The sequence below is a fragment of the Marmota monax genome, unplaced genomic scaffold, assembly GCF_021218885.2.
Source record: "Marmota monax isolate L192 unplaced genomic scaffold, Marmota_monax_Labrador192_F-V1.1 WCK01_AAM20220418_F8-fsc00017, whole genome shotgun sequence".
In the NCBI taxonomy this organism is placed as follows: domain Eukaryota; kingdom Metazoa; phylum Chordata; class Mammalia; order Rodentia; family Sciuridae; genus Marmota; species Marmota monax.
In genome coordinates this window covers 20779573-20806837 of record NW_026695241.1, presented here as the reverse complement: position 1 = coordinate 20806837, position 27265 = coordinate 20779573, and the positions used below count along the sequence as shown (strand labels likewise).

Below are 27265 nucleotides of genomic sequence, written 5' to 3'. Positions count from 1 at the left end.
TTTGTATTTAATGCATTTGCATTAATCTAATCCACTTATATTAAATCTAATTGCATCCTGACTTTCTAGGATGAGTATCTAGTCGTTACACAAAAGGAACATTTTTCAAATAATTATTCATAGTATCTAAAAATCTAACTAATGTACTTATTTTAGTTCAAAGTAGTGTCTTTGTTAAAATAGTACATCAAATTCTGTTATTTGAATGTAAGCAGAATTGAATTTGTCAAGTATATTCTTTCTTGAAATATATGGTAGTAATATCTCAATACCTATTTTTTTGTCAAGAACATTGATTAGTTATATTTCCAGTCAACTCTTTATCAAGAAGACAGCCAGAGCCGGGTGTGGTGGTCTTGAGTCCCAGCAACTCAGGAGGCTGAGGCAGGGAGATTGCAGGTTCAAAGCCAGCCTCAGCAACTTAGCGAGGCCCTAAGCAACCTAATGAGACCTTGTCTCAAAATAAAAAAGAAAAAGGGATGGGGATAAGGCTCAGTGGTGAAGCCCTTCTGGGTTCGTTCAATCCCTGATGTCAAAGAAAATAAAAAAGAAGAAAGCCAGAAGGAAAGAGTGGGTTTCCTTTTGTACTTCAGAGTACAGGTAAGGCCTGGGTGCCTGTGTTCAGTGCACAGACTCTGCTTCTGTTTCCATGGATCCTCCCCCATGTGAATGAAGGCTGTTCATCAGGGATTTGCCTTGAAAGCCAAAGGACTTTTTACACCTCTGCATTTAATTTTTGCTCAATTCTGTAACCACCTTAAATAGGCAGCTTTGTTAAGATATTTTTTACATACCATAAGATTCACTCACTTGAAGCAATCAAGCCAGTGGGTTTTAAGTATATTCAGAGAATTGTGCAACTGTCACCACTGAATATTCTTGGAATCTTTCATCCACAAAGAAATTCCATACCCATTCACAGTTACTCCCTATTCTTCTGGCTCCCCCTGACTCAGCTCTGGATTTTGAGGTTTATTTGTTAGAAATGGGACCTCTTAAGTAAACCAGAACTAGATTAGTAGGGACTTTAATTAGTTTTTATTGAAATAATTCTTCAGCAAATTACAAAAGCAACATTTTATGATTTGGTTGTTGCCTGTTGCACCTTTTTGTCTAACGATATATTAAGAATGACTGTAATTGGCTTAGTTTTCACTGAATTTTGAATAGGCCAAATTCATTATTTTGGTTTACTTTCTTAAAAGCAAGGCCATGTCTTATACTATGTTAGTATCCACAAGAAGTCCCATACAAGGCTGGGAAGTAAGACTTGTTTTGAGATTTTATTTTATAATGTTCACTTAGATTTTACACCAGTGGCTGAGTGCGAAGCTTTTTAAAGGAGCTGTCCTTGGCTTGCCTGGTTATTCTTACATGTTCAGTACAAAATACCTCTCTTTTCTAAAGTTTTTTCCTGTCAGTCCAACCTAAGCTTTCTCCAGAATTATCTCCATTTTTGTCCTGATAATGTGTTCTAAACTCCACCTATGGCTTTTATGACATTGTTTGTTAATTGTTTATTTCCCAGGATTTCTCCTGCCAAGTTTCTCAAGGGTAAGTATTATATTGTAGCCTTAATAGGTGCCAAAAGAGCTAGAACTCAGTTTGGGTAAACTTCTAATCCTGGGCTGAGGGTGTAGTTCAATTACCTGCTTAGCATGTACAAGGCCCTGGATTCCATGTTCAGTGCTGCCAGCAACAGCAAAAAAGAAATTCTAATCCTTTGGCTGAGTGTTTGAATTTCCCTCTTTGTACCTCATATTTTTAAGAGATAAGTGACTCTCCCATTATAATAAGAAATATGCTTTATGATCATAATGTTGATAAAATAAAAACCTGCTCCTTTGTTAAGCATGGTTTGAATCTGGACTGTCCCCCAAAGCTCATGTATGAAGGCTTAGTCCCTAATGCAGCATTGTTCAGAGGTTGGGCCTTTAGGAAGTGTTTGGATCGTGAGGCTTCTAAACTCATTGGTGGATTAATCTATTGATAGATTCATACATTGACAGCATTAGTGAGAGATGGTGGAAACTGTAAGAGGTAGGGACTTTGTTGGAGGAGTGGGCCCACTGCAGGTCTTCCCTAGAAGGGTATATCTTGTCCCCAGTCCCTTCCTTGTGTCCCCACCCTGTGCTAGCCCCCTGCCAGGAGGTGAGCAACTTTGCTCTGCTATGCCCTTCTGCCATGATGTTATGCCTTGCCTTAGCCCAAAACAGTCCAGTCAGCTGACCATGGACCGAAACTTCTGAAACCATGAGCCAAAATAAGTCTTTTTGCTCCTTTATTTTTTTAGTTTAGATGGACACAATACCTTTGCTTTATTTTTATTTATTTTTATGTGGTCCTGACAATCGAACCCAGTGCCTCACATGTGCTAGGCAAGCATTCTTCTACTGAGCTACACCTGCAGCCCCTCCCCTCCTTTATTTATTTTTCTCAGGCATTTTGTTCCAGTGACACAAAGCTGACTAACACAGTTAGTGTATTAGAGATGCAGGGAACTGGAAACAAAATCTTGGGTGATAGGGGTTAGTAGCTAACATGCCTTAGAATCTCAAGGACTGGTTAAAATATGGACAACCTAGACTCAGCCTCCAAAGTTTGTTACTCAGGAGATCTTGGATAAGGCCTGAGAAACTTTTAACAAGTTTCCAGATAATGTTGATTAGTTGGCCCAGGTACCACATTATTATTATTATTATTATTATTATTATTATTATTATTATTATTGTGTATGTGGTGCTGGGGATTGAACCCAGGGCCTTGTGCATGTGAGGCAAGCACTGTACCAACTGACCTACACCCCCCAGCCCCTCAGGGACCACATTTTAAGAACCACGTATATTATAGTTACAAATTCTAACTAACCTACCAGGAAGACATCTAGTATACTGAAATAAGATCGGTTCCTGATCTCCTCACCTGGCCCTCTCTTTAAGGTCTTAGTAGGGGGAAAAACTACTTCACATTTGCAAAGTTTTTGTTTGTTTGTTTGTCTTTTTAATACTGGGGATTGAAGTCAGGGGTCCTTTACCACTAAGCTACATCCCCAATCCTTTTTATTTTTATTTTGAGGCAAGGTCTCACTAATTTACAAAGGCTGCCCTTGAATTTGCAGTCCTCCTGCCTCAGCCTCCCTAGTCAGTGGTATTATAGGCGTGTGCCACCTTTCTAGCATTAACTCTCACTGAGCAAATTTAAGTGCTCAATGGAGTGGAAGGTATTTTCTAAGGAAGAATGGCAGATTTCTTTTGGTGTCTCATCATCTGCAATTATTCAAGCATATATAGTGAGCATAATTTGTTGACTAACCATTTAAACTAGTTTAGAACTCTGTCTGATTTTGAGACCAGTATTTTAGCATCGTAAAATGCTTTTTACTTTCACTTCTGTATTCATTTGAATGAAAATAAATTTAATAAAATAAAGAAAATATTTTCAATTAAATATTAAGAATTAAGTAGATATAGAGGAAGGGGATCAAGGGAAGGGAAAAGGGAAGGGAAAGAGGAAATATTGGACTGAAATGGAGCAAATTATATTATATGCATGTATGAATATGTCAGAATGAACCCCACTATTACGTATACCTATAATGTACAAATAAAAAAAGAATTGAATAATAAATGCTTATATATAGTCTAATTTCCCCCTCTATTCTACATTGATTACCCGCAAGTTATTTTTTTCCAATGCTATTTTTTTTAAGATCCTAAATTATGATCCGTATTGTCATTAAAAGAGTATTTTTTTCACCCAATACAGTTATTGTCAACTGTGTACAGCTAAGCTCTGGAGTGTCTGTGACACAGATTGTTTTGTAGTGTATAATATAATTTTATGACTGAGGATATTATTGTGTTCTAATACTTTATTTTTTAAGCATTTTTCTTTTTCACTTTTTATTTTATTTTTGTGGTACAGGGGTTTGAACCCAGCACCTCATGCATGCTATGCATGCCCTCTACCAGCTCATGTTCTAATTATTTTAAAGCAGTAATTCATGAATGTTGCAAATACGATTATTCAGAAAAATCTAAATTGTATATTCTAGGGGAATAAAAAACCCAAGATGCTAAATAGCTATTATTTCTAATTGCAGGGAAAATAACCACTATTGTGTGACTTTGTTAATTGATATGTCATGCAATCAGGTTCTAATCTGATTGCAATGTAGGGTTTTTGTTTCCCTCAGAGTTCCTATACTTTGGTCTTTTTAAATTAAAAAAAATATGTTTTTATTGGTACATTATAGTTATATATAATAGTGGGGTTCATTTTATGACATAATCATAAATGTATATAACATAGATTGCTCCATTTGCCCCAGTAATTCCTTTCTCTCTTTGCCTCTTTCCCTATCTCCCCCCATTCCCTTCCTCTACTCTGTCTTCCTTCTATTTATTTAATTAATGCATTCTCCAGTTCTTCCCCATTTCCTCCCCTTCTCCCTCCTCTTTGATTTAATCTTCCTTCTTTTTTTTTTTTTTTGTGGTGTAGGGGATTGAACCCAGGGCCTTGTGCTTGCAAAGCAAGCATTCTACCAACCGAGGTATATCCTCAGCCCTCTTCCTTCTGTTTTTGGAAGATTGCCCTTTATTCCTTTTTTCTCTCCAGCTTCCACATATGACAGAGAACATTTAACCCTTGATTTTCTGAGTCTAACTTAGTTCACTCAGCATGCTGTTCTACAGTTTGATCCATTTACCAGCAAGTGACATAATTTCATTCTTCTTTATGGCTGAGTAGAACTTCACTGTGTATATATACCACATTTTCTTTATCCATTTGTCTATTGACAGGTACCTAGGCTGGTTCCATAATATGTGTATAAACATTGGTATGCATGTATCACTCAAGTATGCTGATTTTAGTTCTTTTAGATCAATACCAAGGAGTAGGATAGCTGGGTTATATGGTGGTCCATTCCTAGTCTTTTTTTTTTTAATCTTTCCAACAAACTTATTTATTTTTCCACATTTTTATGGTACATTATAGTTGTATGTAATGGTAGGATTTGTGGTTACATATTTGTTGTGCACTTCATATAACTAATTTGATCAATATCATTCCTCAGCATTACCCCATTCCTAGTCTTTTGAGGAGTATCCATACTGCTTTCCAAAGTGGTTTTACTAATTTGTAGTCCCACCAATAATGTATGAGTGTACCTTTTCATACATCTTGCCAGCAATTATCATTATTTGTGTGTGTGTGTGTGTGCGTGTATATATATATATATATTTTTTTTTTTTTTTTTGCTTGGTACCAGGGATTGAACCCAGGGGCACTTAACTACTGAGCACATTCCTTGCCCGTTTTGCTTAGAACCTCAATAAGTTGCTGAGGCTGGCTTTGAACTTGAGATCCTCCTGTCTCAGCCTTCTGAACTGCTGGGATTACAGGCATGCACCACATGCCTGACTGATTATATTATTAATGATTGCTGTCCTAACTGGGGTGAAATTAAACCCCAGTGTAGTTTGTGTTTCTCTGATTGCTAAGGATGTTGAACATTTTTTGATAAACTTGTTGGTCCATTTGCATATCTTCTTTTGAGAAATGCCTATTTAAATCTTTTGTCCACTTTTGGGGTAGGTTATTTGTTTTTGTTTTGGTGTTTTTGAGTTCTTTATTAGTTCTGCTTATTAATTCTCTGTTGGAGGAGTACCTGGCAAAAATTTTTTTTCTCATTCTGTAGGCTCTCTCCTCTCATGTTCTTGTTTCCTTTGCTGTGCAAAAGCATTTTAATTTAAGGCCATCCCACTTATTGATCCTTAGTTTTATTTCTTGAGCTTTAGGAATCTTATTAAGGAAAGTTGGTACCTGTGCCAATATGTTGGAGTGTTGCCCCTATATTTTCTCTAGCGTCACTGTTTCTGATTTAATTCCTAGGTCTTTGATCCACTTTGAATTGATTTTTGTTTACAGTGAGATATAGGGATCTAGTTTGATTTTTCTACATTTGAAGCACCATTTGCTTAAAAGGCTGACTTTTCTCCAATGTGTGCTTTTGGCACCCTTATCAAGAATCAAGCCAGGTGCAGTGGTGCACGCCCATAATCCCAGTGGCTTTGTAGGCTGAGACAGGAGGATTGTGAGTTCAAAGCCAGCCTCTCAGCAACAGTGAGGCGCTAAGTAACCCATGAGACCCTGTCTGTAATAAAATACAAAATAGGGCTGGAGAGGTGGCTCAGTGCCCCTGAGCTTAATCTCTGGCACCCCCTCCCCACCAGAAGAATCAGATGACGTATTTATGTGTGTTCTGTCTATTTCATCTCTTCATATCTGTTTGCAATGGAGTTGTTTGTTTGTTTTTGCAGTGTAGTTTTAAAAGAAGTTTGTAAGCAAGACAGAAATTATACCTTTGTGCTGCTACATGATTTTAGAGGGAAAGAGTTTTTAAAGGCTTACTGAATAGTACTATATGTTGTACATTTTTTCCAAGTGCAATAGGAAAATTATCTTTAAAGGTCTCTTCCACTGGACAGTAGAAAGAGACAGACATTATTACCCTATGTACATGTATGATTACACTAGTGGAGCAACTGCACCATATACAACCAGAGGAATGAGAAGTTGTGCTCCATTTGTGTATACTCTGTCAAAATGCATTCTACTGTAAAATAGACTAGATAGGTAGGTAGGTAGGTAGGTAGGTAGGTAGATACAAACAAAATAGGGCTGGGGATGTGGCTCAGTGGTTGAGTGCCCTTGAGTTCAATCCCTAATACCCCTCCCCAAAAGTTTCTTCCACTGATGAATTCATTATTCAGTTAGAGAAAATGAACCATACACATGTGAAATCACAGTATAAACAATTAAAAGTAAAATTATCAACTAGAACAATTCATTTATTTTAAATTAGATGAACCTGCATCAGTGAAGTAAAAGAACAATCAGAGTAGCCAGGTGCGGTGACTCATGCATGTAATCCCAGCAACTAGGGAGGCTGAGGCAGGAGGATCACTAGTTCCAGGCTAGCCTCAGCAATTTGTGAGAACCTCAACAATGTAGTGAGACTGTCTGAAAATAAAAAAGACAGGAGATGTAACTTAGTGGACCTTAGCACCCTTGGGCTCAATCCCTAATAACCCCCCTGCCAATGATCTAAGTAATGAAAGATTAGGGAGGGTATTATTTATATACATAGTTATTAACAGTGTGAAGGAAAACTTGCTGCAATTTATTATGACTAGTGAAAGTTTTTTCATTTTTGTTTGTTTGTTTGTTTGTTTGTCTAGGTACCAGAGATTGAACCCCCAGAGGTGTTTAACCACTGAGCCACATCTCAAGCCCTTTTTAACCATTTTTTATTTAGAGACAGGGCCAAGACAAGTTGCTGAGGCTGGCTTTGAACTTGCAAGTCTCCTGCCTCAGTCCCCTGAGCTGATGGGATTACAGGCGTGTGCCATTGTGCCCACCTGACTAATGAAAAGTTTAAGTTAAGCTATCCCTTTTTGTAGCTTGTTAGCTGTCAGCCTGGCCTAGATCTTGAAATTAGTCTTGCTACCTATCTCAGAAGCTTCTTCTAAAAGATTGAATAAATAAGTAACCAAGGGTTCATTCTTACTGTCTCTCAAGAATGTTGTAGAAGCAATGTATTGAACCAGCAAGCTTCTCTCAGCTGTTTTATGAACAAAGTGAAAATTATGCTCTTAGATTTGTCAGTATGATTACTTAAATAATTAAGAGAGAGAGGTTGGAAGGTAGCAGCTCTTTATTACTAGGCTTAACCTGAGTTCAATTTGGTAGATCTAAAAAAAATAGGTAATCTGCTTTTGATTGTTGATCATGTCTAATTTGTTTCTCATTCAAAGAATTTAACGGTGGAAATAAACATTCATGACATGAAAAGTTACCCACCTTCTAAAGCTTTTCCTGTCCAACCATTTCCAAGCTGTCTGCAGAATTAATTATCCCCATCTCTGTTCCCCAGCCTACCCTTCCGTGAGTATTCATTTGTGAAGCTGCTAGTCCTATGAATTATATTGTGATATGTAGTGATAATGAGAAAAGGCTGTATTTCCAGAAAAGCATTTGTGGAAGTTTTCTTTTTATTATGGAAAATTTTCAAGCATATACTAACTAGAATAAATTTTATAATGAATCACATATACCCATCCCCCAACTTCAGTAATGATCAGCTTTAGGCTATTCTTTTCATTTGTACACCCTTCTATCATACTTTTTGTTGTGCTTGTTTATTTGCTCGAATATTTAAAAGCAAATACCATTTCAGTTATAAATACTTTAGTATAAATTTCTAACCAAGAATCCCCCTTTAACCAACAGCATTTTCACACTCATAATTCCATAATGACATCTAATGTGATCCATGTTCAAATTTGGCTCAAAAATGGGGTTTTCTACAGTTGGTTTGGTCGAATCAGGATCCAGACAAGGTCTTACACATGAATCAAGTCTTTTTTAATCTTCTTTATAACTGTACTCCTCACTGGGTTTTTTCTCCGGCTTCACATTAGAGAGCATCTGATATCTGTTTATTTCAGTGTGAGTGAAGATCACTGGTGGTATCATTTTCTTTTTCTTTTTTTAACTATTTTTTATACCTTTATTTTATTTATTTTTACGTGGTGCTGAGGATTGAACCCAGCACCTTGCACTTGCTAGGTGAGCGCTCTACCTCTAAGCCACAACCCCAGCCCTAAGTCTGATCATTTTCATAATGATAATGATAATAAAACAACTATTATTATTCTATTAAATCAGCATCTATTTGGCTTCTCTGAAATGTAGGCAAAGAGGAATGGCAGGAAAAATGTTAGATTTCCTCGCTTTTATCTGTCAAATTTTAGAATAAGAAGTTAAAATGACTGAAAGGTTTTTAAAAATATAAATATCATTGATGTTTGTATTTGATAAGTTTTGACCTTTACAATTATTTATTTATTTATTTATTTATTATACATACATACCAGAATTGAACCCAGGGGCATTTAACCACTGGGCCACATCCCTAGCCTTTTTTAAAAAATATGTTTTTTATTTGTTCTAATTAGTTATACATGACATTGGAATGCATTTTGAAACATCAGACATAAATGGAGTGTAATTTCTCATTCATCTGGTTGTACATGATGTAGAGTTACACAAGTCATGTAATCGTATGTGCACATAGGGTAATAATATCCAATTCATTCTACAATTATTTCTACCCCCATACTCCCTCCCCTGCCTTCACTCCCCCTCTGTCTAGTCCAAAATACCTCTATTCTCTCCCCTCTTATTGTGAATTAGCATCTGCATATCAGAGAAAACATTCTGCTTTTGGTTTTTTGGGATTGGCTCATTTCACTTAGCATAATATTCTCCAGTTCCATCAATTTACTGGCAAATGCCATATTTTCATTCTTCTTTAAGGCTGAGTAATATTCCATTGTGTGTGTGTGTGTATGTAATATTGTGTGTGTGTGTGTGTATCACATTTTCTTTATCCATTCATCAGTTGAAGAGCACTAGGTAGGTTCCATAGTTTAAAGATTGTGATTGAGCTGCTATAAACATTGAGGTAGCTGTGTCACTGTAGCATGCTGATTTTAAGTCCTTTGAATATAAACCGAGGAGTGGGATGACTGGGTCAAATTGTGGTTTCATTCCAAGTTTTCTGAGGAATCTCCATACTGCTTTCCATAGTGGCTGCTCCAATTTGCAGTCCCACCAGCAATGTATAAATGTACCTTTTTCCCTATATCCTTGACAACATTTTTTTTTAATAAAGGCTTACATTTCTTTTTTATTTGAGAGAGAGAGAATTTTTTTTTTTAATATTTATTTTTCAGTTTTCGGCAGACACAACATCTTTGTTTGTATGTGGTGCTGAGGATCGAACCCGGGCCGCACGCATGCCAGGCAAGCGTGCTACCGCTTGAGCCACATCCCCAGCCCCCTTGACAACATTTATTGTTGTTTGTATTCTTGATGATTGCCTCTGTGGTGAGATGGAATCTCAGTGTAGTTTTGATTTGCATTTCTCTCATTGAGAGAGATGTTGAACATTTTTTTCATACATTTGTCAAATGATTGTATTTCTTCTGTGAAGTGCCTAGCCCTTTTCATTTTTTATTTTGAGACAGTTCTCACTAAGTTGTTTAGGGCTTCACTAAGTTGCTAAGGCTGACTTTGAACTTGAGATCCTCCTGCCTCAGCCTCCTGAGTCTCTGGGATTACGGGTGTGCACTATCATGTCTGGCTTCATTTTCTTTTTAGTTCACAGTTGCCCCAACTTTAGTAGACTATCCTTCAAGTTAGCTCCTGTGTTTTTTAATATGACCCTACTAATCTTTGATAACTTGCTTGCTTTCAGGCATGTCAGGGTATCCCTGGTCGTTTACTTCTCCAGACTTGAAGTCTCAACCGTTTCTCCAAAGAAACCTGATTCCTTTTAGTGGAATTTAGGCACTAATAGTATTCATTATTATTCAACAGTCATGAACAAAGTTGGTAAATACAAGTTTTTTTTGAAAAAGGAAATAGAAATTCAACATTCCTACATATAGTACATCCAGTTCAAATTAAAGATGTCAAGGCATTTTCATTTAATATATTTGATTTTATAATGATCTCTTTTATGCTGAAAATCTTGGTTCCTAATAACTTACATAATTATTTGCTTTGACTTACAGTAAAAGTAGCTTCAAAAGAATTTATTATGTATAATCAGACTGCTGGATACAGTTTAAAGTTTCTCTATGTTTCTTTTTCTTTTTTTATTTTTGGTGGCTGGGGATTGAACCAAGGGCCCTGTGCGAGCAGGCACTCTACCAACTGAGCTATATCTCCACCCCCTCCATCCCGTATTTCTTATATATTCTCGGAATATATACTTTCAGGGATATGTATGACTATACATATAGTTTTAATATGTCTTTTAAAATTTGTCCTGTGCAGTTAGGCCAGAATTTATAGATTTAGTTACTTCTGCTAATTTCAAATTTTAAGGATTGATTATTTCTACTTAATGGGGTTTTTTGGAGGGTGGGGCGTTATTGGTGATTCAACTCAGGGGCACTCAACCACTGAGCCATATCCCCAGCCCTGTTTTGTATTTTATTTAGAGACAGGGTCTCACTGAGTTGCTCAGCGCCTCACTGTTGCTGAGGCTGGCTCTGAACTCTCAATCCTCCTACTTCAGTCTCACAAACTGCTGGGATTACAGGTATGCACCACCTCACCTGGCTGGATTTTGTTTTTTAATATATGAAATATTTACATGGTATTCCAAAGTGAAAACTAAAAGAAAAGCTAAGGTACAAAGTATCTGTTTGCCACCTCTTGCCCTTTCTCCTCTGCTTTCCCTCCCCTGGATAACCCTTTTTATTAGTTAATACTAAACTGTATCTTTTCATTGTTTCTTTCTGAAAATAAATCTAAATATACACTTTTTTTTTCCACATCTAAAAGTGTAGGTAAATGTAAGGTAACACACCATGTGTACTCCTCCTATACCTTGTTTTTTTTATTTAACAATATGTTCTGGAGATCTCACCGTGGCAATATTTGATATTCTTCGTTTCTTTTTACAGATGAACAGTATTCCATAATGAGGTTATTCTCTAGGTTATTCAACCGGCTCCCTCCTAATTGTTGGACATTTGGGTTATTTATAATTTTCAGTTATTACAAATATTACTGAAATGAGTGGGCATGTGAATATCCTAAAGGGAAATTGCTGGCTCAAAGAATAAAATACATACGTAGTTTTACTTCGGGAAAAAAAAAAACTTACATATATAGAGTCTAATTAAGAATTGAAAAGGTATATATGCCATATTTTTTAATCCATTCATCCTTTGAAGGGCATCTAGGTTGGCTCCACAGTCTTGCTATTGTGAATTGTGGCTGTGTCTCTATAGTATGCTATTTTTAGGTCCTTTGGGTATAGTCCGAGAAGAGGAATAGCTGGGTCAAATAGTGGTTCCATTCCCAGTTTTCCAAAGAGTCTTCATACTGCTTTCCAAATTGGCTGCACCAATTTTCAGTCCCACCAGCAGTGGTATGAGTGTACCTTTTTCCCCCGAATCCTCCCCAGCACTTGTGGCATATATACACAATGGAATATTATTCGGCACTAGAAAATAATATGATCATGGCATTTTCAGGGAAATGGATGGCATTAGAGCAAATTATGCTAAGTGAAGTTAGCCAATCCCCAAAAAAAAAAAAAAAAAAAAAAATGCCGAATGTCTTCTCTGATATAAGGGGGGTAACTCAAAATGGGGAAGAGAGGAAGAGCATGGGAAGAAGATTATCTCTACATAGGGAAGAGGGGTGGGAGGGAAAGGGAGGGAGAAAGGGAATTGCATGGAAGGTGGAAGGAGACCCTCATTGTTATACAAAATACATGTATGAAGATGTGAGGAAAAAAAAAAGAATAGCTTTACCCTAGATTAGGTAGAGAGAAGTGATGGGAGGGGAGGGGAGGGGTTGGGGAGATGGGAAGGATAGTAGAATGAAACAGACATTATTATTACTGTGTGTATATATGTGAATGAATGACCAATGTTATTTTGCAACCTGTATACTCAGAAAAATGAGATATTATATCCTATCTGATTCAAATTTATAATATGTCAAGGTCATTATGCTGTCATGTGTAACTAATTAAAACAAATTTTAAAAAAAGATTTGAAAAGGAGAGCTGGGGCTGTAGCTCAGTGGTGCACCATATAAAAAATAAATAAAGGCATTGTGTCCATCTATGACTAAAAATATTTTTTAGAAAATAAAATTAAATTTAAAAAAGAATTGAAAAGGAAGCAGAGTTCTCTTTCCTCATGAATAATTTATTTCTATATAACATATAAAATATATGTAAAATATACACACATAAATAAATAGATGGTTAGTCGACCACAACTATATGCTTGATATTTTTCTCATTGCTAGGGTACAACAAGAGATTCTACAGAACTTCATGGAGCATGAAATTAACAAAGTTAAGTTCAGATTTTGTAAGTGCTATAAAGGAAGTAAGTGGGTTGATGTGAAAGAGAGTAACTGAAAAGGGTGCACTTTAGTTAGGATGGTTGGGGAAGGCCTTTTAAGAGGGGACATTTGAGCTGAGACAAGAAGGATAAAAAAGATTAATACCACTATTTATTGACTTCCCTGATCTATGCCAGATAGCATGAAGAATTTTCTTTCTCTCTCTCTCTCTTTTTTTTTTTTTTAAATATGTTACCTTGTTTAGTCTCACAAGGCTGCGAAGTCTTTTACAGTTCCATTTTACAGCCGAGGAAACTGAGGCTCAGGAAGGTAAATTACTTGCTCATGGTCTTGAGGTCTGGAGTTTGAAACAAATTGAGGCCTAACTCCAAAGCCAGATAGATAAATCCTTTTCACTGTATTGCATTGACTTTCTTAACCAGGGAGGAAGGCAGAGAATATTGAGTTAATAGAGTAAATGGTTTAGACTCTTGTTTTAACCTGGCAGAAATAATTACATATTTGGGTTTTTTTTTTCTTTTAAAGCACTGTTCATATTTATTACTAGATGATTACAAATTGGAAATATAGATACTTTATAAGCTTGTTGTATATGACAATAGAAACTGGGGGCAGTGGCACACACCTGTAAATCCTAGCAACTTGGAGGTTGCTACAGGAGGCTGTCCTCAAACTTGCAATCCTTCTGCCCCAGCCTCCTTAGTCTATTTCTAGCCTTTTAAGAGTATGTGCCTTTTTGGGCTGGGGATATAGCTCAGTTAGTAGAGTACATGCACAAGGTCCTGGGTTCAATCCCCAGCACCAAAAAAAAAAAAAAAAAAGTGCATTCTAAGAAATCTTTATTTATTTTGCAAATATTTGTTAAATTCTGTATGTGAGGTACTTTACAAATGTCTGTTGAATTAACTTTAGTAAATGATATAACTAAACATTGTACTGGGTTCTGTAAATACCCATAAAGTTAATATTAAGGGGAATCTTTTTTCCTTATACCACACTTATTAAGTACTTCAATGTATTTAAATGTATTTTAAGTCTCATATAACCCGAAAGGTAAATATTGGCCCCCATTTTACAGATGAAGGATCTGAGGCACAGAGAGGCTACATAATTTACCTGAGATTTCCATCTAATCAGCAGTGGATTTTGACCTAAAGTTTACATCCTACACAAGCAAAGGTTTTCTATCATAAATATCAAAAATCTCATGTCAAACAAGAAAATAGTTTACAGAGAAATATTATTATATTCTTTTTTACTAGCATTTTAAATTAAATCCAGAATATTGTCTAATGAACCATATGTGAAGATTCACAGACATTTTCTTTGGTGTCTTAAACTAAACTGTCACTGGAGGGGGTCTGAAGAGGGAGACATCAACTCGGGACAACAGGGTCCTTGATGTGTGTGACAGAAAAGAATTTCAGCATGTATTAGCTATTGAGACATAGATTTATTTGGGAAAGAAAGGGAGTGCACATTCAAAGGAGAGTGCTGGCTATCTTGAAGAATGAGAAGCACTCTTGGGATCTCAGCTCCTTCTTTTAAAGGAGACTAGGGGAGGGTAACACGGGAAGGTATGTGGGGATCCCCTCAGTTTGGTGGTCACAAGATTGTTTATGGTGGTGTGGCAGTTCTCAGGGTCCTAAGGTTGATGTCTTCTTCATTATCTAATCAATGGATGATGCTGGGAAAGTACCCTATATTATAGCTTTCTAGGAAAGTCTCCTATTATACAGGTTACTTTTCTAAATGTATCCTTTTATATGTATTAGTGGGCCAATTAACAGTGTACAGGGCAATTTTCATAAATAGGTGAATTTCTAGTGCAAGTAAAGATTTATAAATTTTCCAGAAATTTGGGGATGTCATGCCAGGGAAAGATAACTGGCTAGGGGAGAGAAGGTATGAAGAAACTGAGCACAAAGCTTTCATATTAAAGTAGTCTTTCTTCCTTTTGTCTCCTTTCTATTTTTTTAATTTTTTCTCTGTACTACCTCGGAACTAGCTGCAGTTAAAACCCAGGTTCTAATTTCATAAACAAGGCTACCCTTAACAATATTAAAATAAAATGATATTATAACCTGTCTCAGAGAAAAATTCTCCAGTAACCATAGGCATGCTTGTGGCATGAAGACAGCATCTTAAATCTCTATGCAAGTCATACACAAAGTGTTATTGCGATGGAAAAATAGTGGCGTGAATAATACCTGCTCACAGCCTAAGACACTTGATGTATCTTGGGCCTCAGTGTTGAATTTTGCAATTTCATGAGTAAGATTTGTATTTTAAGTTCTGTATTTCTGTGCATTCCACTTGATGTCAAATCTGTATTCTTAGGTTGTAGGGTTCCATTAAAAAAATAAATAATCTCAGCCCCTCCTTCCTCCCCCCTACCCCCACACTCATTTTGTATAATATGGTAATGATATCACCGTAGCAGTAATTACGGGTCATCTTCATTTCTTTCATCTCTGCCTGTTCTGATGGCTTCATTCCTTTGACGGAAAAGATTTGGCTCTGGGTGCTATGATTATTTTGTTAAGCGTTATTCGAATAGACAGGAGTGAGAGAAATTAATCAATCCAAATGCAATTAGCATCATGTTTAACCCAGTGATGGACGTCTCAAGGTGAAACAGCCAGGGGAGTTTCAGACATTATTATTCAATCCAGTGGTTCTTATCTAAATTATAATCAAGAGAGGTTTTTATTGGCTTCTCAGTGTGAAGATGTAACTCTTTCCCTGCCCTGGGGGTCAAGAAGGTTGGTCCTTCATTCTCCCTGGACTCAAGCTGCTGCCAGCCCCTGGAAGTGGAATGGACCAAGAAGGAAAGTTGTCTTAATATCCTCTGAAATGATTGTATTGAGAGTAGAATCTGGCTTCTGGATAATCTTCTAATGTGGGGCAAAATGTTTCATATAAAGTCACTTTGACTAGCTTTTATATCTTAATCTTACCTGATAGATTACTATTATTATTCTCACTTTATGGATCAGGGTATTAAGACTTTGTGAAGTTGCTAACCTTTGGTCTTAAGTGTTTCACCAGGATGTGATACTATGTAGAGGCCCTGAAGCATGAATGTTCTGCACAGATTTATGCGTACTGAATAAAACTTCTAGCCCACAGAGCATTAATACATTGCTTTGATCTCATTGTCTTTCACTCAATTGAGTTTTACCCTCGAAAAAGGAACCAAATTGAGACTCTGAAACAGGCCCCCAAGGCCCTCCAAAAGGGAAACAAAATACAAATAAGCTTTTAGCTCTTATTTCTTGAACACAGATCTTTGAAGTTTTTTGTTATTTTGATTTGTATTTTAGTAGGCAGAAGGATGATAAGAAAGATTACATATTTGAAATCTAGTCTTGTTTTACTCTTAAAAGAGGGAAGGGCAAGGAGAGTTGATGGAGAAACACAGGCTTTCTCCTGAATACAGCATTTTTCAAATGCCTCACAATTAAGATTCCTCTACTTCTGCCTTCAATCTTCAGGCATCATGGCTGACACTTCCCATATTTTACGTTCCTGCTTGATGCTTTGTATTCTGAAAATAATTCTGTTGGCTGGATATTCTGTCCTTTTTTTTTCTGTTATGAAAAGCCATTAAAATTATTTTCCATATTGGAACTGTCCACATTTGTTTACCTGCACATTGAGTCCTGATTTTTCTGTCTAATACTGCTTCTTGGATAAAACATTCTCAGGAATTGGGCCTTACTGAGATTTGGAAATTTTTAAAAAAGGGTTTAATATAAAATTTTCTCTAAAGTTACTGGAGGAACCAGTGTTCTTAGCAACTGTCACAAAGTCAAGACACCCAATAGAAAGAATCTGGAAAGTATGCTCCCAAAAAGATTTTTTTTTTTTTTTTTTTTGGAAGAATCCTGAGAATGAAATTTTGATTGTCTGTGATAGTTTGGTCACAAGATGAGTATCCAGGCTTTGCTTTTCTCAGTTGTATAGTGTCTCAGTCTCCATTTTGGAATGTTTATGCCCAAAGAACTTCAGACCAAAACCTCAGGGCTTGTCTTAGTCACCTTTTTTGCTGCTATGACTAAAAAACCTGATCAGAACAATTGAGGAGGAGGCAAAGTTTATTTGTGGCCTCATGGTTTCAGAGGATCAGTCCATAAATAGCCAGCTCCATTCCACAAGGCTCAGTGTAAGGCTGAACATCATGGCAGAAGAGTGTAGCAGAGTGAAGCAGCTCACATGATGATCAGACAGCAGAGAGACAGACTCCTCTCACCAGATACAAAATATGTATCTCAAAGGTACACCTCAATGACCCACCTCTTCCAGCCACACCCTACCTGCCTTCAATCACCACTCAATTAATCCCATCAGGGGATTAATTCACTGATTGGGTTAAGGCTCTCATGACCCAATCATTTCTTTCTCAACCTTCTTACATTGTCTCATGCATGAGCTTTTGGGGGACACCTCACATTCAAACCATAACAGGGCTTTTTTTCTGACTTTCAAGTGCCACTTTTATATATTTTAAAGAAAAGCAAGATTTCCACCAAAGACTCACTTGTGGCCACTTTCCCTAATGGATGCTTGAATGGTCATTGGACCTTAGTACCTGGTGAGGGCCATCAAGTATCCCAATGCATTGTGACTCTAAGAGACTCCTCCCCTTCCAGTGGCACTGTGCTCAGTTCCCAGCTCCTTCTGCTTGTGACGGTGGCACCAGCACCAGCTGCTCTCATATTGGAGGCATTCAGAAGTGTTTGGTCCTTGACTTGAATTATCAGTCACTTAGTGGTCCTTTCTGGACAGAGATCTGACATTGAACTGGAGCTCAGAGAAGAATTTCAGTCTGGCAGGCTGTCTTGGAACTGCTTTGCTGTTTGCCAGCACTGTCCCATAGTATCAGGAAAACTTTCCACTTTTGTGTGGGACAGAAATCAGCATTATAAATCACATTGGTTTCTTTTCATTCTCTAATGTACCAAAATACTGTTAACAACTAGCTCACCTCAAAGCAACATGGCTTTGGGAATAGTCTGTTTCTACTGAAAGCATATCTTTGAATTTACTTTAATCTTTCTAATATCTTGTACATAGTGGGCACTCTGTTTTACTGCGCTGAATAGTCTTTTTATGCTTCTCTTCTGCACAGCACACATTGGTGACTGACTGATTGATCCCTCTTGTCATAGCTGCACAGTGCAATCAAGGACCAAAGGAGTAATTTTTCAAGAGTCAAAACTATAAATATGGGGCTGGAGTTGTAGCTCAGTGGTAGAGCGCTTGCCTAGCATGGGTGAGGCACTGAGTTCAATTCTCAGCACTACATATAAATAAATAAAATAAAGGTCCTTTAACAACTTTTAAAAAACTATAAATATAACAAATGGCATCATTTCTATAAGACATCTTCTGTGAAGCTAATTAAATAAATTGCCTTTTAGCACATTGATATAAACTAACCAGGATTTTGTGTGTTTCTTTTGCTTGGGAGTAACTGCCTCTCACTACAGCAGAGTAGTTTTTTGTTTGTTCATGTTACCTAATGTTTGTTTAGTTTAGGTAGAAGCAGATGGTAACAGATAACTAAGGATTAATGATGTCTGCTGACGAGGAACCTCCTTGAGCACCTATTTCTCCAGGACTGGGCTAGCCCATTTGTAGATCTTTTTTAAAAAATAAATAGTCCAGGAAAGGAATTCAGACAGAAGAGAGTGGTCTTATTAGTGTGAAGGTGGCAGGGCAGGATAGTTGCACGGTATAGTCCAAGATTAAGAATACGCCATTCAGTAAACTAATGAAAGCTCATTTTTAACAACAGGGCTTATCAATGAGGCAGATCAAATTCCAGTTTGATGGGTGACCGATTAATGAAACTGACACACCTGCACAGTTAGAAATGGAATTTGAAGATACCATTAATGTGTTCCAACAGCAGACAGGAGATATCTGCCAAGAAGGGAACCTGTTATTTACTCCAGAACTCTGTACCCATAGACCAAGAATACATTTCCTTAGAAAACTACAAGTTGGTCTCATGTCATCCTGACAGTGTGGATTTCTCTATTCTTTCATTTTCCCCTTCCTCATATGTAAAGGGACAGCACATACGCACAAACATACTGCCTTTGTTTTTGTTTTTCAACTAAATGGCCATGGTATGGTTTGATCAATTTCAAATGGAGATGGAATGAGAGAAAAATACTGATTCTGTGAAAATATCCCCTTTCTAGTGACATGCTTATTCAGCTATCTTTATAGTCCCTTAAGTTATTTTGTTATCATCATTTAACAGAAAACAGCAAATCTTCGCATACCTGTTCCCTCCGAGAAATCTTAGGTTTTTCATTCCTCATTGTAAAATCAAGGATAGTTTTATAACTTTTTTTTTAGAGAGCTGCTATATATAGGACATTGTCTTTAGGTATGATTACTATAAAAAAAAAATGAATCCTAGGGTTGGGATTGTGGCTCAGCTGTAGAGCGCTCGCCTAGCACAGGCGGGACCCAGGTTCGATCCTTAGCACCACATGAAAATAAAGGCATTGTATTAAAAAAAAAAAAAGAAAGAAAGAAAGAAATGAATCCTAGATTGTTTTCAAACTTCTTGTTGGAAATGAAAGACTTGGCGACCCAGAAGCTAGCATTTACCAAAAGCCTAGCGGACATTGATATTGACAAGGAAACTGAAGTTTGAAAAGATAACCTGGAGACTTGCCAAGGGTCAGGGTAGGAGATGAAGTTAAAATCCAGGCTTGTCCACTGCCAAGAGCCCTGCCCCTTTACAATATTATGCTGTCTTTTTTGTTTCCTGGTCACTCATAGCAAGAGTCTCCTGAAAACAGCTTGTTGTTACTCTTTCAGATAGGAGCAAACCAGTCAAAGTAACTCTTCTCCACCTTGCAGATGTTTTTAATTAGATTGTAGCACAGAAATATTTAAAGTGGTTTGAAATTAAACACCAAACATTATATGAGTTTTTTCCACTTCATTAAAAAGTTACTTGTCTTTACATTGTTCTGTTGAGTGGAATTTTATCAAGCAATTGCCTCAAAGTTATAATCTGGAAAATCTTTCTATAATGAAACCCATATGTCATAGACGAAAGGTACAAAGCCCTGGCAGAGAGGGCTGGTCTCGAGAGAGATTCTGCACCCAATCTCGTTAACCAGGGTGCTTCTGGTAATCCCTCATCCCCTCACTGGTGAGAAATCAATCTGTACCACTGAATCTTTTTCAACCAGCCACCAGAAAATTTACTGCAGAGAAGGCAGTTTGGGGATAGTCATTGTGGAAAGGGAGCCAGAGGCAAGGCTAAATACAGGATGGAGGAATTGGAGAGTCTCAAGAAGAGATTATATTAAACCTGCACCACCTTCAGAACAAGCAGGCTGGAGTCCTCCCTTCAGCCCTGACCTCTCTGAGTAGACCCATGTATTTACAGCTGCCACAAACCTGACAGCCCTAGAGAAACTACGAAGGGGGTAATAGAAACAGCATAAACCTGGAAGTTGATTGTAGTTTAGCCATTTGCTGCCTTTTGATGTATACAAGTGGCCATCTCTCCACAAAGAGCAATTCATGTGTTAACCCTGTAGTGACAGTCTCTGTTGTGACTACTCAGTTTGCAATCTGTATTGTATACTACATAGGAAGGCCTATAAATCACCACCTGGCATGGCATCCTGCTTCTCTTGTGCACAGCACACATCGTAGAGGCTGATGACTAGTGAGTTCTTCGTGGCCTAGTTATTAGAGTGGTAGCAAAGTTGCCTTCCTGTTCAACCTGGTAATCCTGGAGAATCCATCCAGAACAGATAGTAGTTAACAAGTTTCACTAGTTCTAGATTGTTGCTTTTTTTTTTCTGGGAATGGAACCCAGGGCCTCATGGATGCTAGGCAAGTTCTCTACCACTGAGCTACATCCCCAGCTTCTAGGATTGTTTTCTATATGTTATGTTGTAGCCCTGAGGGTAGTCGGGGAGACACAGGAAAGATCAGAGGAACTAGAAGTGCCAAGTTCAAGAACGTGTGATCTTACCCTGGCCATTCATGCCAGAGTAAACCAACCTGTAATGTCTAGGAAGAATTAGGGAGGGTCCTAGGCAGAGAGAAACAAATACATGGCTCTCCTCTATAAGCAGGCAGTAGCCATCTCTATAAAGGTTTTTTTCCCCAAAAGAGATTTTAAATCCTTGGTGGGAATGTTTCAGTAAAATACATTTACATATAAAACCCTCCTTGAAGGGGGGGGGGAGAGAGAGAGAGAGAGAATGTAGACAAGCAATATAGAATAGTAGCAGAAGGCTGTCTCCCTATTCCTAATGGGATTTTGTAGCAGCATGTGCGAGTTTGTTTCAGAAGTCAAAAATGAACAGATGTTGGTATAAATTACCTCTGTGTCTGATGTCTTGCAAATTAAAAGCGCGGTTGGCATCACTAAACAATTTCAGTAGGTTTTGGGGGGGTTCAGTGAGCGGGCGGTGATTACTGTAGCAGGTCGCTAAGAATCTTTACACTGCAGCAGAGCAGGAGAGCAAGGATAAAGAAAAAAGGAATAAAATAAGGGCTATGCGAATTAATCAGAAATGTTAACATCTCTGATGACAAGTGAACAGGAGGGCACGTGCTCTGGAGCAGCCCCTGACCCACAGCAATTTCTCTGTGCACAAAAAGGGGTTGGTGCTTAGGTTCTGATTTATAAGGCACAGCCCTCTTTTAGGGAGCGGCTGTGTCACACATTCGTATATCTCCTATATGGGACTGGCAAGAAGGGAAACTTTCTCCCCTCCCATGTAGAAGATGATGTCTTTTGAATTACTTCTACTTTTATGGTGGTTTTCTGCAGCTCTGTATACTTGGATTAGGTTGAAGGGGGAGGAATGATTGAGTGGAAAAGGGGTTGTTAAAAAGGACTGGTTAAATTCAAGGAGAGCTTGCAACTGAGACACTACAGAATCTCCTTTTTTTTTTCTTTTAAACCCTTTGATCCCTCAGATAATTGAGTCTTTTTAATTCTGTGTCTTAAAATATTGGTCATTTTTCCATGGGAAGAAACAGTAAGGAATTGGGGGGTCCGAAGTACAGCAGGCAGAAGTCACACTGTAAGGTCAGGGCAGAACTTGTAGGCTTAGGGTTTGGGACAAGGATGTCTTCTCATCAGAATTCTGATTCACCACTGTCTTGTTTCCACAGCACCTGCTTCTAGCCGTGTCACAGGATCATTTGATAACTGTATGCATTTAAAGCCCTTAATAAGTACTTGAGAACAGACGGGTAACTTATCCAGTAGAAATAAACAGTGCCCAAAAGTATAAGCAAACTCCTGTAGGATAAGATTGAGGGAAAAGATTCCAAGGAATGGGGTTTTTAAGATTGTTAGTCCCCCTTATCACAATCCTTCATTCATTCCCTCAGAAAATACTGCGTGTATGAGAACTTACTTACTCACCTGTGAGAAGGATTGTGTTAATGATTGCCACTATACCAAGTATGTTCATTGTTAATATCTAAGAGAAGAGTAGGGCAGGAGGCAGTAACATAATCCATCTTACAGATGAAGAAAGCAAGGCTCAGAGATAATGTCCAAGCCAAGTTGTCACCCAGCTACTAAGTGCTAGCACCGAAATTTAAACTGAGCTCAAATCCTGTGGTCTCTGGAAGAAGCCCCATGCTGCTTCCCATAGGCAAGAGAGTACTTGATTGGATTTCCTCTGGAATATGTTAGCCCCTGACCCCTGATCTCTCCTTTAACTTGGCATTACTTCCATCAAGGGAAATTATTTTTCTTGCCAAATAAGCAAGGTACATTCAAAAAGACTCCCACGGTGGAGAAGCTGGAACACCAAGGGCCACTAACTAGTCTTGTTATTTGTGTAAAGGAAGGAAATTAACATTTGTGTTCCTATTAAGTTCTAGTTCTTTTGTATATTACCATTCATTTATCCAGCTATCATTTATTCTGCAGATACAAGGTCTAGCGCTTAACAGTCAGTCTCTGTCCTCGATTCTTATATTTTAGTGGAAGAAGACATACATAAACAAGTTTTTGTGTGCAAGTCCTATGGGAACTTTGAATGTATAGTTTGGTATAAATCCATCAAGGAATGAGGAGGTCAGTTTGATTTGGGGCAGGGTGGCATGGTGGGCAAATGAGGCAAGACCCAGCACTGGGGATTCCACTCCTGGCTAACAGAATCTCCTTTCCCTTTGTTGGAGCTCAGGAACTAGTATAAGCTAGGAGGTGGATAGATAGAAGTTACCCATAGCCTCCCTGTGATGACAGTTTATATTATGCAAAAAAATGATTTCTTCATTGTACAAATAAACAAGCAACTGGCAGCCCACTCATCCAGCACTATTTTCTCTGGACTTTAGAAAGAAGGCCAGGGTGAAGGCTCTTCTCATTCCTGCAGGTGCCTCCCTAGCCATCTCACTTCTTTGGCCAGGATGGAGCCATGTCTTTGGGAGGCCACAGGCCACAGCCTGTCCTGGGCCCACTGCATGGTTTCAGAAGACATCTGGCCTCCAGGGCCAGCCATCAGAAACTTGGAGAATTGTTAAAAAATGACCTTGTGGGATGGGGATGGGAGTGTTTTACTGTGTATGCTTGTTGAGCATTTGCTTGACAGAGCTAAAAATGGGTTTTCTGAAGTGATCCTTGAAATCGAGAGATGTTTTGCTTTCATTTTGGAACCTTATATGTAGGAAAGTAGCTGTATAAAACCACTGGTAACTACAGCAGTCAAAGATTGATGGTGCTGAAAGTCAGAGAAAGACACATAAACCTTGCCTGGCTATATTAAATACCTAAGGACTGACAATACCAAGAGAGAGAAGACCAAAGCTCCATAAACCGCACTTTATTATTCCTATCCCCAGATGAACTATACTGAGGGAATATAAACCCTGTAACATTACAGCATGTGGGGACAACCACTGCCGAGATGGGATAAATGATCTCTGATTTTGATTGGAGATTATAGATGTCTACAGATCAACAACCCAGAGAAGACTCTTATCTTGGTTGGATTTTAGCCTCCAAAGAAAACCCCCATGAGATAGTGAACATGGATGTTAGGTTAGATTCTTCAGAAAGATAGGTAGGTAGATAAAAAAGAAATTCCCTGGTGATTTTTTTTTTTTCTAAGGATGGATGGTAGTCTTCCCTAGTTAGCCTATACCATATAACAACTGCCAACTTCAGGATCTCTCTCCAGTTTTACTTGTCAATAACAGTTTAGTTTTTCCCCATTTAGGAAGTTGGTGATGACTGAATGTGTTGGTAGCAACTTGATATACAATTTAAACCAACCTGCATTTTTAAGTTAAATCTTCCTAGATCTTTCTTTCACATTTTAGATTTTCATTGATCTTTCGTTTGCTTTATGATTCCAGCCAGAGAGATGACACGGGGGAAATTCCTCAACATTCTAGAGAAGCCCAAGAAGTAGCAGCAGCTTGTGGACAGGTGTCCTGGGGACTCTTCCCAGTGCAGTTCTGACGATGCACACCTCGCTTTTCCTCGGGAGAGGCCAGAGGCTGTACCTCAGGACTGCCCCTCTGCCTTGCTCCTGGCACTCTGCATCTCTGAGGAGATTTGGTAGCAAGAGAAGAATCTGCTCTACTCAAGGATCATTGCAGTTACTCCATCAGCTTCTTAGCCTGGGATATTGGTAACACCAGAGATCCTATCAATCTTAAAGGTCAAAGTCATGCTTTTTCATTTCTGGACATGGTTCAGGAGCCCCAGGATCTTCTACTTGATTCGATTCCGTGATGGTAAAGTCACTTGTGACACATTGATTGGATGGGTTCTTTTGAGTTGAACTGGATCTTTTAGGAAGTATTTATGATATGAGATCAGAGACCAAGTAGGTTCTCGATCAGACCATGCAGCCTGACCATGAACTCTCCAGTATATAATAGGTTCCAAGATTATGCAGCTGGAAAAACCAGAATCTTCTTGAAATTTTACCTCTGTTTTTTAAATTCTACACCTTTTGTTATAGTCCTATCCTCCAATGCTGCCCATTCCCCACCTCCCAGGTATGACTCTTGGCAAGGGAATCCCTGAGTAGTGAGTCCCTCCTGGAATTAGCTTATGGAGTGAAAGGTCCATCTAGGTCACATTAGGATATAGACCTCAAGGCCAATATGAAGATGACATCAGGACTTTGGAGTTCTAGTTAATCTGTTACAGATTTAAGTGAAGGAGTCAGTATGGCCTGATAGATAGGAAAGGGGCATGATTTATGGGGGTTGCCATTTGATTGAAAACTAGAATCCTAATTAACCTAGTTGGTGCTATGGGATAGTGGCAATGTTTTGTCCACCTTATCTCCCTTATGGCATATATGAGATACTTCACAGAAACACACACACACCTGAAAGAGGAGAATTTCCTCACTTAAATACAGCTTTCTGATGTTTTGAGAGGTGCATGGGGTTTCCTAAATTTCATGGAAAGAATATTCCTGGGGTAATGATCTGAGGGAGTTTGGACACAGGAGAAGTTGCGGTCAAAGTTTGTGGTCTTGAATGTCTGCTAACACACAACACTCTTCAATTTAATGGCTGGTCTTTTAGCCATTTTATGACATTTGTGCTTATTTCCCATGCTAGAATTAACATTAGGTTTTACCCTCCTTTGTGTCACTTGACCATCCATGCCATCTACTTTTTTTGCAGGGGTAGGGAGGACAGTTGAGCACGAGACACAAATGGCAAGCGGGGAAAGGAGAGCATTCTGTTGGGTTGCTCCTCAGGAGGGTCAGTTGTAGAGACTTTGGTTTTAAGTTTATGACTGATATTTCTTGATCTCCCTAAATTCGGTTGAAGAGCTTGTGCGCATGTGTGTACCATTAATGTCAAATTTTTTCTTTGCTCTGTTTTTGAGAGTTGATAATATCAGGCACTTTTACATGTTTGGGGAAATTAAGAAGTATATGGAGAATACTGGGATACCTCCCCCAAACCAACTCAAGTCTGTAACCGGAAGCCAGGTAGTTGGTTTTCTGATCTGCTTTGGCCTCCTTCTTTTACTGTCATCTTATTCACCAGCACTTATGTAAGTAGATGTTTTAGAATTTCGATATTTATTGGTTTTGTAATTGTCATCCTTAGAAATGTTAATGATGTATTTTTATATTGATAATATAAATTTATGTACAGTGTATGTGTGTATATTTCAAGATGTTAGAGGATTGTACTTTGTATATGATGTTTTCTGTGTCTTCCTAATAAATATGTCCCTTTTATAGGAGAGTGAGTTTTTTCTCAAAGGGCCAAGTTGCATATTTAAAGCATAGATTTCATCAGAAGGTACAACTCTAGAGACAGAGGGCCTACATATCTTCCCCTTTCATATCCTATAGGGTGGTTTGGGCTTTATAATTGTCCACTTGTTTTCCCAGTTTCCATCTGTCCTACCAGCCATCATCCATTCCTGGACGATGGCTGGTAGGACATCTGGTGCTTCTTGTCTGAGCACCTGGAAACCTGTGGCACCTCCCACAGGATTGTTCCACTCAGCATGATAAGACTTTGCATGTAACCCTAATCCACCCTTCAGCTTGGTTTCTTCCTCTCCCCTGTGTCAAGTCTGTTCCAGGTCCCCGCTGGAGTGCCTTTGCCCATGCCATTGAGTTTCTGGAAAGTCTTGCTTCCATTTTGTTGTTATTCTGTTCAACCTGTTATTCCTATAAACCCCTAATGACCCAACTGGAAATGATCCTTCCCCCCCCAACTTCCTACAACACTTAGGTGTGCCTTTCCTCTGGCTCCCAGGGCATTCCATCCTGTGTCTAAGTGATCTGAAGACAGACCTGACTGTCCTGCCAAGTCATAAGCTCCTCCAGGTTGTGACTGTCTCCTACATATCTGGTTCTTTGAAGTGGACTTCAAAAGCTGTTTGCAGACTTCCAGTTAAATATGATGGATTGAAAAGAAATATTTCTCTGCTGCCCACTAAAACTCTTAGCATGAGTTCCTTTTCAATTCTGTTCCAGACCTAGAGAAGAGAGAGTACACATTTTTCTCCCCCAAAAAGAGAGAGTACACATTGCTGTCACCCATTGATAGCTGGCCTGCCCTAGATCAAATATTGCCCTTCTAGAGAAAGCATTTTCTTTTAAGGAAAGAAAATTGCTAGTCAGAGCAATTCATAAGATACTCCTAAAAGTTCGAAAAGATATTAATTGTGCTAATATCAAAACACTATCATTAATTTATCTTTTTGTTATTATAAAAGATACATATCATATACATATTCTTTTAAGGAACTGGGGATTGAACTCAGTGTCCTCTACCACTG

The 27265-nt window shown here is 38.2% G+C and overlaps 1 protein-coding gene across 4 annotated transcripts in view; it reads left to right on the top strand.

Moving 5' to 3' along the window:
• Nucleotides 1–26210, top strand: part of Lin52 (lin-52 DREAM MuvB core complex component) — a 104716-nt gene extending 78506 nt beyond the window's left edge. For 3 of the 4 annotated variants that reach the window (XM_046440883.2, XM_046440885.2, XM_046440884.2), the window contains one exon: nt 24349–26210. Coding sequence is in view for 3 of the 4 variants with exons in the window: in XM_046440885.2 (XP_046296841.1) it covers nt 24349–24404 (56 nt within the window). In the remaining variant the exon portion in view is untranslated. Of the gene's footprint in view, nt 1–12909; nt 19533–24348 lie in introns of those variants that run through there. The other variant, XM_058577788.1, reaches the window with a different exon arrangement.
• The last annotated feature ends 1055 nt before the right edge of the window (nt 26211–27265 follow it).